At 43.7% G+C, this 11,265-nt stretch overlaps 1 protein-coding gene across 5 annotated transcripts in view; it reads right to left on the reverse strand.

Moving 5' to 3' along the window:
- The window catches only part of RAPGEF2 (Rap guanine nucleotide exchange factor 2), a 249,298-nt gene extending 240,057 nt beyond the window's left edge, over nucleotides 1–9,241 (reverse strand). For all 5 annotated transcript variants that reach the window (XM_045464234.1, XM_045464217.1, XM_045464265.1 and 2 more), the window contains exon 1: nucleotides 8,566–9,241. In XM_045464234.1, coding sequence (XP_045320190.1) covers nucleotides 8,566–8,634 — 69 coding nt within the window. In that variant the 5' untranslated portion in view covers nucleotides 8,635–9,241. The remainder of the gene's footprint in view (nucleotides 1–8,565) is intronic.
- Nucleotides 9,242–11,265: the final 2,024 nt, after the last annotated feature.

Consider the following 11,265-nt stretch of genomic DNA (forward strand, 5'->3'; position numbering starts at 1 on the left):
GACTGAGCCACCCAGGAGCCCCTGATTTCCTCTTTTAATTAATTAATCTTGAGGAGATAATTTGAGACCATGCAAATATTCTGACGATATCCAATATATATCTCTCATCATATTTTCACCCACTAATTTTGACATCAACTGAGGATTCTTGCTTACAACAATTATTATGATGTTTGTCTACTTGTGATTTTCTATTTCCATCATTCTTTCTGAACACTTTTTTTAATTGGAATTCTACAGTAACAAAGAGCAATCTCTTCTCCCCCACTTATCTATTTATTCAATTATTTACTTAATATTGGTATGAGCTCATGGATAGTTTTCCCTCAGAAGTTATAACTCTGTTTTGTTGTTCAAACTGACCACTGGGACTCCTTTGTAAATACATTCATTAGACTTTCTTCTGAATTGTAAAAATGTCACTTCAGTTAAGGATGATCAAGGGTTTGTTGTTTTGTTTTGTTTTGTTTAATGAGGGATCATTGATAGCTATGGTTAGATTGACCACTTCTGTTATGACCCCCCCAAAAAAATTTTATGGAAAGAAATTATATGTATTGAAATATCCCAATGTGTTATACCATCACAACTCTTGCTCATTCAAGACCTTATAATCTTTGGTTATTATTTTATACATATTAACATGGAATTTTCTCATCATTGTCACTATTTAAATCCACTTTAACTCCCACTCCCTTGGTATTTCAGGAACACAACTCAAACCACTCAATGACAATAGCAGAAATTCATTTTAGCCAAAAGGTAATAAGCTTTCATTATGCTGAGTGAAAAAAAGCCAATCCCAAAGGTCAAATATTGTATGATTCCATGTATTTACCACTTTTGAAATGACAAAATTTTACCAATGGAGAACAGATTAGTCCTTAACAGAGGCAGGGTCAGGGAATGATTGTGTCTACACAAGGGCAACAGGAGGAATTCTTATGGTGATGGATTGTTCTGTATCTAGACTGTACGAATGCCAATATCTTGGTTGTGATATTCTAGTTGCACAAAAGGCTGTTAATGGGGAAAATTGGGTAAGGGGTTCACATGATCTCTGCATTATTTCTTACAACTACATGTGAATCAATTATCTGAAACTACCAAGTTTAAAAAAAAAAGATAATGAGTTTTTACTTGAGTGAATACTCAGGAGAAATCAGATAATCATCAGTGTGCCTCAACCCTTCAGATCCACTGATTGCTAGGTAGCTTCTCAGAAAGTTACTACCAGGTCTCTTCAGAATAACCAGCTAATGGCTAATTCTTCTTTAGGGTTTCATCTCTTCTTAGTAGCTTTTATGTTGGGTGGCAGCAAATACCATGAGTTAGAGAAGAACAGGAAAGTGCTAAGGGCCAATTATTATGGTGAGTGTTGGTTTGTCAACTAAACTACCAACTGTTAATAGGATCAAAATATACATTTTTATTTCAATTCATTTAGCTTATATTAAGGTATTTGAGAAATCCTAAACACCCACAATTTATGATTTTCAACTTGCAAGAAGACAAGCAATGAGAAACTACAGCAAGAAAAAAGAGGGTTTAGTTCCAATGACGAAACAAAGTTCCCCTTCAAGTCACAAATGCCAACTCCTCCAAAACACTTTTTATGATTAAGGATGTGAAAGCACAGAAATTGTGGAGCCAAGACAATTTAAAATGCAAGAACTAAACTTCCCACCCCACAAAAACTAAGCCCACCAGGACCACAAAGGTAACCCTTTCACAAACTGAAGGAGAAAAGGAAACACCTGAGTACAACAAGAAACACATAAGGTAATCAGTTCAGTAAAGTAGTGGTTAATTAGCATGTGAGACCAGAGGGTTTTATTTTTTTTTTTTCCTGAAAAGATAAAATCCTAACAGCCTAAATAAAGTAGCAATCAGCTTTTTTCTCCACACAAAGGCTGAATTATAACTACTATACATATTTTGACTAACTCAATCTCTGACAATGCTACAAAAGAGCAATAATATGTACTATAACTGGCTTCTCCTACCTAACTTAACAACATCAACCTATTGAAACAAAAATGGTATGGGGAGTAAGGAACTGTTCTCAAACACTTACTACAATCATTACCTTGTGCCATCATAAGTCAATGGTGCATTTTTATATAAATAAATCCATTTTTCCTTCTTAAATTGAGATATTAATCTCTTCCAAAGGACAGAATGCTTAAAAACATCATTACAAATTAAGAAATACTAACCTATTCAGCATATGATAAATCAGATATTTTACATTAGAATCCAGAAGGTAGAGGGGCACCTGGGTGGCTCAGTTGGTTAAGCGTCTGATTCTTGACTTTGGCTCAGGTCATCTCACACTTCGTGGGTTCGAGCACCATGTCAGCTCTGCCCTTGACAGCACAGAGCCTGCTTGGGATTCTGTCTCCCCCTCACTCTGTGCCCCTCCCCACTTGCTCTCTTTCTCTCTCTCAAAATAAATAAAATAAACAAAAAAAATTTTCTTAGATTCCAAAATGTAGAAGATATCAAAGTTTAAGGGGGAAAAAAAGTATAAGTTAAAAAAAAAATTTTATTAAAAAAAATTTAGCAACTTAGAAATTTTTCCTATGAATTAGGAAATGTTGATCATTACATGATTAGGCTTAACTAGCATCATGTGCACATCGTTTGATACAATTAGTAGCTGATATAAATGTGCACACATTCATTCAGCCAGCCTGTCCAACAAATCCTACTACTGCAATAATTCTACTCTGTCTCCACCATGTAAATCAAGCTCCCAACCACCTCAAGCCTGAAGAACAGACATCAGCCTTTAAAAATTCTTGGTCTCCTCTCCTCTCCTTCCAACCACAACCATCTACACTCCAGTGAAATAACTCCCCACCTCCTATTCACTCCCGTGGCTCCAAGCACAGGGAACAAAGGCCTACACATATTTTCTTACAACCACATGTGCTACTTGTATGACAGCAGGTCAGTCTGGAATAGCCTGCATGCCCTCTAGTCCACCGACTGGTAAATTCCTACTACCCTAAGACTCACTACATGGTTGTCTAAAAAGTTCACAGCCTCTTCAGTGTTAGCACAGGACATCTCACCCAGAGAGCCCACAGCCTCTTCAGTTTTGGCACAGGACATCTGCTACGGCACTAATGAATCACATCCTACTTAAAAGATGCAATACACTGGTGAGTTACCTGAGGGACAGATGTCTCATTTCATCTTTGAATTCCCAAGGTATGGTAAAAAGTATTTCATTAAAATGTTCTACGATGAGGGGCGCCTGAGTGGCTCAGTTGGTTAAGCTTCCGACTTCAGCTCAGGTCATGATCTCACAGTTGGAGCCTCCCATCAGGCTCTGTGCTGACAGCTCAGAGCCTGGAGCCTGCTTTGGACTCTGTGTCTCCCTCCCTCTCTGTCCCTCCCCACTCATGCTCTGTCTCTACCTCTCTCAAAAATAAACATTAAAAAAAATTTTTTTTAATGTGCTATGATAACTACTATTAGATATTGCACTAAATAGTAAGTGTATTTTCTTTCACTTAATCCACAAAACAACCTCAGGAAGCTATTATTCTCATTTACAGATGAGAGAATTGTCTGGTGCCAAAAACAGGGTGAGGAGAGGGAATGGCTCATAAAATTCAGATATCAAAGAACTATCACCACATTTCCTTATCTTTCTAGTCTAGATCAAAGTTACTTCAGGTAATCACAATTCTTCCTTACCTATAAAACTTATTTTACAAAATAAGTAACTAAAAAACAAGTTTTCAAATAAGAAGCACAGTCTGTGTTTTTAAAAGGTTTTTATATCCTTACTTCAGATAGTCAATTTATATCCCACTGTTACTATATGTGACTTGAATTTCAAATATCACCAAAGGTAGACCTCATGTTATTTAACTCCCCACAAAATCCACCTAAAGTTGTTTTCACACCCACAGAAATATTAAAAACCGTAAAACCACAAATAGGTAGTTTTCTTAGGAATCAAAGAATTTTTGATTTCAAGAACTAAGCTTTGGAATGATAGTGTATCCTCCCTTTCTTATTAAAGGGCAAGACCTTTAATAAAATGATAATAGAAGGTTATGGCTTATTTTGTTGTTTTACATCCTTTCTTGAAGGGAAAAAATGAAACAAGTTAGCAACTGAGTAGTCCTCTTGCTTTTCTTAGTTTTATTTTATTATTATTTTTTGTAACTGTTCTGTTAAAGCCCAGGGTCTGAGAAGAACTACATTAAACCGGTCCACATACAGCAATGCAGTTGGAGACATTCATTTTGAACCTCAGCCAAGATATGCAAAGCTAATTATGGAACTGTTAATTACTAAATGTTTAAAAGCTTATGTGAAGGCAACTAAGTTTCTACTAATATTACAAAAGAATGTTAATTTTTACCAGAAATTTAAGTACTCACCCGTTCAAAGTCACATGCTAATATAGTCTGAAATTAGTATTTCAGTTAAAAATGTGTATATTTTTTAACCTACAAATTCAAATATCATTGTTAGAAAAGGTAAATGCTTATGGCCAAACACGCATTACTTAGTGAAACATGCTTTTCAAAATTGCACAAAAGTCGGGGCACCTGAGTGGCTCGGTCGGTTAAGCGTCTAACTTCAGCTCAGGTCATGATCTCCGTGAGTTGGAGTCCCGCGTGGGGCTCTGTGCTGACAGCTCAGACCTGGAGCCTGCTTCAGATTCTGTGTCTCCCTCTCTCTCTGCCCCTTCCCCACTCGTGCTCTGTCTCTATCTCTCAAAAATAAGTAAACGTTAAAAAAAAAATTTTTTTAATTGCACAAAAATCATTTAGTTGTGTTTTTTGAGCAAAAACTACATAAGAACCAAATATTTATTACTAGAGCCCCGAAATGAGCTAAAATATAATCAAAGTGTAAGTTATCAAATGAAAATATGAAACTGCTCATAAACAATGATAAAAAGAACTTCAAATGGAAAATGTAACTGTAATAAACACAATTCTTCCCACTAGATTTAAAAGTTAAATATTTACCAGAGATATTCTTTTGTGCAGATTCTCATAATTTAAAGTTCTCTGGACAAAAGGTATTTTTTCAGCCCTCTCATTATGACTAAGTGACTTTGCAAAGAATTAAGTCTTAACACTGTTATGAACTCTCAGCTGAAAAATTCATGAGTTAACATCTAAATCGAAAGGTGCAAGAGCCCAAAAAATTTCAATAGTGAGGACAAAGTAATATTATTAACTAGGAAGAAATGAGATGTGGCTGTTTTACATATACCATTTTAAAAAATTACTTTTATAACTACCTAAAAACACACTAAATTAGATCTTGAAAGAAAACAATAAGGCAATAGATGTTTCACCTGAAAAACTAAAAACATGCATATAAACACTACAGAAGCAACTACAAAGGGTCTGAACTCAACAAGTTAATAAAATGGTTTAGAAAAAGCATTTTATTGTTTAAAGCCTTGGGGGATAAAGCTGCTTGCAATTTATTTACATCTTTTACTTTACTAAATTGCTTTGGTGACCAAGCTTCTCATTTAAATGATTAAAGCATAAACCCAAATAGTTTAATAAAGCAATTACTTAAGAGTCCTGTTTTTCAACAGAGGTGCCCTGAAAAATATCAATAGAACATTTAGTGTACATTATTTTCAAGGGGTTATTTAGAATACAGTGCCCCATTGATTAAAATTTAGCCAGGTTTCCAGATACATAATGTGGAACACACACTGGATCAAAGATTTTTTCATCCTCTCAGAATATCAGATGAAAGAGTGACAGACTCTGAAATCTATGCATGATTTGGCTAAAAATTCAGGTGGCTTTTTTTTTTTTTTCACCTTACCATTCTGCCTCTCTAATGATGTGGCTAAATAGGTTCCTATTTTTCAGGTGTGCATGAAAAGCTCCCTAATTTGCAGTCTCTGTGTTTATACTGGGACTCTCCCCACCCCCAAATTCTCTTCTAGTTAACATCTTAGGTTACGTTAGTAACATCACTATTAACTTGTAGGCAACTGATTGACCCAAATACAAAGCTATGCCTTCAAGAGTTTGAGAGAGAAACTGGGATAGTGGGGTTTAAAACAAAACAAAACCTGAATTTAACAACAAAAAAAATATGTATTTCCTCTGTTCTTTTATAGCATCTTCCTTTTGCCTGTAATGAGAATCATATGAACTCCTTTATCAAGTCTATCCCGAAAAACAGAAGGAAGCATGACAGCAAAACTTTCCTAATTCACATCCTTCTTTTCATGATACCAAGTTTATTTAATACATTTGTTTTCGTCATATTACAAAAGTCTAACTCTCAAGCATGAATGAGAAAATAGTACAAACGAACTTCCGGTCCTTAACAAAGCACTCAATATAAAAAGCGCCTTCTACCAAAACATGTTTTTTACTTTTGGGCACATATCAAACTTTTACAAGATTATTTTTGACAAGCCAGGTAAGGATGGGAAAACATTCACATTTCAAGCTACTTTCTCTTTAACACAATAATAAGCGAACATGACGTTTGTGTTAGTAATAACCAAATGAACATCAAAGTTAATACGGCTGATACTTAACAATGTTCAAAATGTTTGATAGCTTTCTCTGTGTTTACTTTTCCTATGAAGGTTTGGTGGAGGGAAATGTGCTTTCAGATTATCAATGAAGCTTTCATCTTGCAGTGTTAGTAGTAACTGGCCCACTTCTGAATCAGGCCAAGTTCTATGCTAGGTCAGTTTTTACTCTATTCTACACAACTGGCACAAGAAGAGGAAAGTTTAACAGTTCATTTATTTGGCACAATCCACATGCTTTCACAGTGGAGGTTTTGTCTCTTCCAGTCTTCTTTGGTACCCCCCCCCCCCCCCGCCCCAACTGATAGGTTTTAAGTCATTGCTATTCTAATTAATCAACTAAAGGCACAACTCTCCCCACCCCCCACCCTCTAATTTCCACTAAAGGCCTATGACATCATTTTCTGACCCGCCTTTCTAGGTTCTGATATTCTCAACTTGCCTTGCTGGGTTGTAATATTCTCAACTTGTATGATTTCATTTGGCACTTCAAACACTGAAAGGAATTGACATATCTCAACTGAAATTTGCTTTTCCATCACACAACATGCATTTTCACGTGCAGAAGACTGGTTCAATTGACAATTTTAAAACAAACAGTAGAGGAGGAAGGCACATGGGAGGCAGTGCAACACCCAGGGAGGGACAAGATCAAAGCAGGACACTGCTTGGTTTTGATAAAATAATCCTTTAGAATTGGAACTTTCCGGAGACACAGTGAAATGAATATTCTCGTAAAATTATCACACATCTTCCACTCTTTTAGTAAATATGTGTGATCTATGATCCCCCAGATGTGACGGCTCCATCAGGAAAAATGAAAAATCAGAAACGGTACCAGGTGCCATTCTTGGGCCTTGTCCAATGGCAGCCAGTGAAAGATTCTATTTTATTCTGTTCTCCCCACATTAAATAATAATAATCAACATCAGAGAAGGAGAGCATTTGGGTATGAACAGATGGCGTCCAACACCTAACCAGCGAAGCAACTCTTTCAGGCATCAGATCCTAAATATCTGATGGTCCCAAGGATCAGAAGGGCTTATTTGACAAGAGGGTTGGCAGCAGGATCCCCTGTAGTTACCATCCCAATGCTTAGGAATATGCGTCATTAGCCAGTCAGCAACTAAAAGCAAAAAAAAAAAAAAAAAAAAAAAAAAAAAAAATCTAACCACCACATTTTTATACAATTTCCCCCTCTCTAGTCCAACTTGAAGCGACCAAATCCGACACCATCAGCAACAACTCCACTTAAAGAAAAAGGAAAAATAAGCCCGATGGTAAACGAACGTATAAAGGTTAACAAACTTATCTAATTCTGACAAGGTTGTGCAACACCAAAAGAATCCGCAGGGTGCCCTTTCCGGGGGTGTATCTGAATATGCCTGCTCTGCAGTTAAGCCCGCAATTTAAACCAAAGGCACTAAGCTAGCTAATCAACTTTTCTTCCCCTGCACTGGAAAGCAGCATCCCTTTCTCAAAGAAGCAAAATACTAAATACACAAACATCCCAATGTTTTACTTTAGAAGGTCAACACAGATTAGTCTTTCGCAGAGCCATACAAGTTTCCTTCCTATACCTTTCCAAACACCACAGAACTCTAAAGGTAAAGGGGGCCACAAGCCTGGGAAGGAAAGGCGCCTGCAGCCAGGGCGGCGGGAGTAGCTGGCCACGGGGAGGTGAGTCCCCCCTCCCCCCGAGACTCAGAAGCCCTAGTGTACCACTGGGAAGAGGAGAAGCTAATTGGAGAATTCCCTCCTCCGCCTAGCAAACGTACGGGGAAGGTCAGTAATGGGGAGGGCAGAGAAAAGGAGAATATCGAGGAGAGGGAAAAATAAACCCAGGACGACCAGGGGAAAAGATACAGAGATGAAATGCCATGGGAAGTTAGGGGTCCTAATGCGAGAAGTAGGGTGCGCGGGGCCAACCGTGTCAGGAAGGGGAGACTGGAACGGGAAAGGGCGCAGCCTGCGAGGCACAAATCCAGCCAAGTCCCGGCGAGTCTCACCTGGGGGGTCCTCTCGGCGGGGTTCTTCATCACCGCTTGGCGGAAGCTGTTATCCACGTAGGACGCCATCTCCCCCCGTGGGCCCGGCCGGGGCCGCTCCGCACCCTCGTCGGCCTCCTCCCGGCCCAGCGCAGCCGCTGCCTCCGCCCTGCGCGCTCCGCCCGCCTGCCCGCCCGCCGGCGGCTAATAAGCCAAACCGCGGCGGCGGCGGGGCCTACGGGGGGGCGGCTCCGCTGGGCCCGGCGGCCCGGAGCGCGGGACAGGCGCTCAGGAGACCCGGCGGGAGAGCGAGGCCGCGCGAAGGGGGCGGGCAGCGCGCAGCTCCCGAGCCCCGCGGCCCGGAGGGTCCCTGCGGGCGCTCCGCGACCGGGAACTCCCCTTCCTCCTCCTCTTCTTCCTCGCCGCTCAGCCGGGAAAGGCTTCCTGGCGCGCCCGGCTCCCTCCGGGCCTGGCTCGACACGCCTCCCCCGGCTCCACTCCGGGGACAGTGGCGTCTCCTCCTGGCCCCGGCGGGCCTGAGTTATTTTTAGGGAGGTACAAGCGACAGTAAAGAAGGGGAAGGCTGCAGGCAGACGGGGCCTCCTCTCCCCTCCGGCGCGGAGGGTCGCCCCCTCCTCTCAGGGGCTCACGCCGCCGCCCGGGAGTCTCTGCGAAGCACTCGGATCTCCCGCGTCCCCAGTCCTCCGACACTTGGGCGCCGCAGCCGCCGTCGGGACGACTGGCTCAGGTCCGGGCGCTGCGAAGCCCGATCGCCGCCGCCACCGCTCCTAGTCTCCGTCTATTGGGCTCGGCCGTCCCTCCCGACTGCTGCTGCATCCCCTCGGGCCGCCCCGCCGCCGCCGCCGCCGCCGCCTCTGCTGCTCGGGCCGCCGCCGTGGGCTCCGCCGCCACCGCCTCCCCCCATCAGCGCGCCCGGAGCGGAGCTGCCCCGGCGCCGGTGCCGCCGCGGCCAGAGCACCCGGCCGGGGCTGCAGACCTCCGGCCCAGTCGCTCTCGGCAACTTTGTTCCCGGTCTGCGCGGGGCGGGGGAGGGGGAAGAGGGGGCCGCGGGCAGCCCAGGTCCGGACTCCCGGCGGCGGGCGTCCGAGGGCGGAGGGCCAGGAGCCGAGAGCCGCACACAGCCCCCTCGGAGAGAGTATTTGGGAAGCGGCGACTCCCCCTCCGCTTCCTCCGCCTCTTCCTCCTCCTGCGCCTTCTCCGGCCGCCGGAGCCGCTCCTCAGGGAGGAAGCGGCCTCCGGGGCTTGTTGCTTTGTGCTGCAACCATGGTGAGGAGTGAGTGACAAGGCGGAGGCGAGTCGGCTGGCGCCGCATCATCGGGGGGCGGGGCGTCCCCGTCGCGCTCGGTCCCGCCTCCTCGCGCTCCCTGCGCCCGCCCGTCGGCCGCGCCCTCCCGCCGGAGCAGCACCTTCGGTCGCCGCCAGGTGAGGCCGGCGCTCGGGCCGCCGGAGGGTCGCAGCGCCCTCGGCTGAGCTGGCTGGAGTCCCGCACCACCTGGCCCCGAGGGGGCGACGCGAGTCCTGGTGCCCGGGTGCAAGCGTAGGGCTCTCCTCTCCCCACCCCTTCCCAGTCTCACGCCGTGCCGCGTACCCACATCCCACCCGGTTCCTGGGAGACACTGCATAGTCCAGTCGCCCCTCTCAGACTCATGGCGCCACGCCGAAGCCGAGGGGGCTGAAAGTTGACCCGGAGCAGAAGTCTGGCCCGCAGGCATGGGCTGTAGTGGGCATTCATTTTGAACCCAGGGTTTGGCTCCAGAGGCGATAAATCCTCTGAGGTTTTTATTTTGCTTATTTGTAGCTTGCTGCAGGGAAAGCTTTCCTCTCCTGCCTTCCGTGCTTACTGCCACCTTCAGAGACTTTAATGACCAGGAGATTAAGGACATGGAAAAGTGCCAGTTTCACACTGGATCCAGTACCGTCCCCAGACGCACAAACATGCCAAATTTAAAGGTGATCAGTCATTAGAAAGAGACCCGGACGGCAAGGTCTGTGACATAATCAGAAACATTGGCAGATCTGGCTTTGCATCGAGGCAGAGCAAATCTCATTCTCCAGACCCCAGATTTCCAAATCGGACTCACGTGGTGCAGAGGACACCATAACATAGCCTTTTAACATGTCACCTCTCCTGCTTTTTCATTTACCTCTCCCTCTCCCTTTCTGAGCCAGGTCAAGGTGGGTAAGGTCAGCCGAGCACCGGGGACAGGTCTGCTGTTCTGGTCCTACGGTTTTATTTTTATCTGCCTCCTCTCCCTTCTCCCCCCTCCTTCCCAATAAGTTCATGTTTTGATGTCTGTGTGGAGGCTACACTTAGAGGAGGGTTGTTACTTTTATGATCTACTATATTGAACTTTTTTCAAATGTTCAAACATACTTTTTTAACATCTAGTTTATTTTAAACACGTAGAATGGGTCGGTTGTGGGCAAACATTTTGGGGTCCCCAAGTCACCTTTTTGTCATTAAACAGATTGTGTGGCTTCCTAGAGAAGGGACTACCCAACCTTGTGAAATCAGATCTGAGTTATAAATTGTATCTCTAGACACTTTTATATTACTTTTGCTGAAACTGCTTCCCCACATCTTTTCACCCCTTTGTGGAGCCCCAGCATCAAATTCTCAATGACATAGACCACCACACTGAAAGCAAAGGAACATGAATAAATACTATTACAGCTCTGTAAAAAGAGAAGAGGGGTCCC

Source organism: Leopardus geoffroyi, chromosome B1 (genome assembly GCF_018350155.1).
Source record: "Leopardus geoffroyi isolate Oge1 chromosome B1, O.geoffroyi_Oge1_pat1.0, whole genome shotgun sequence".
Classification (NCBI taxonomy): Eukaryota; Metazoa; Chordata; class Mammalia; order Carnivora; family Felidae; genus Leopardus; species Leopardus geoffroyi.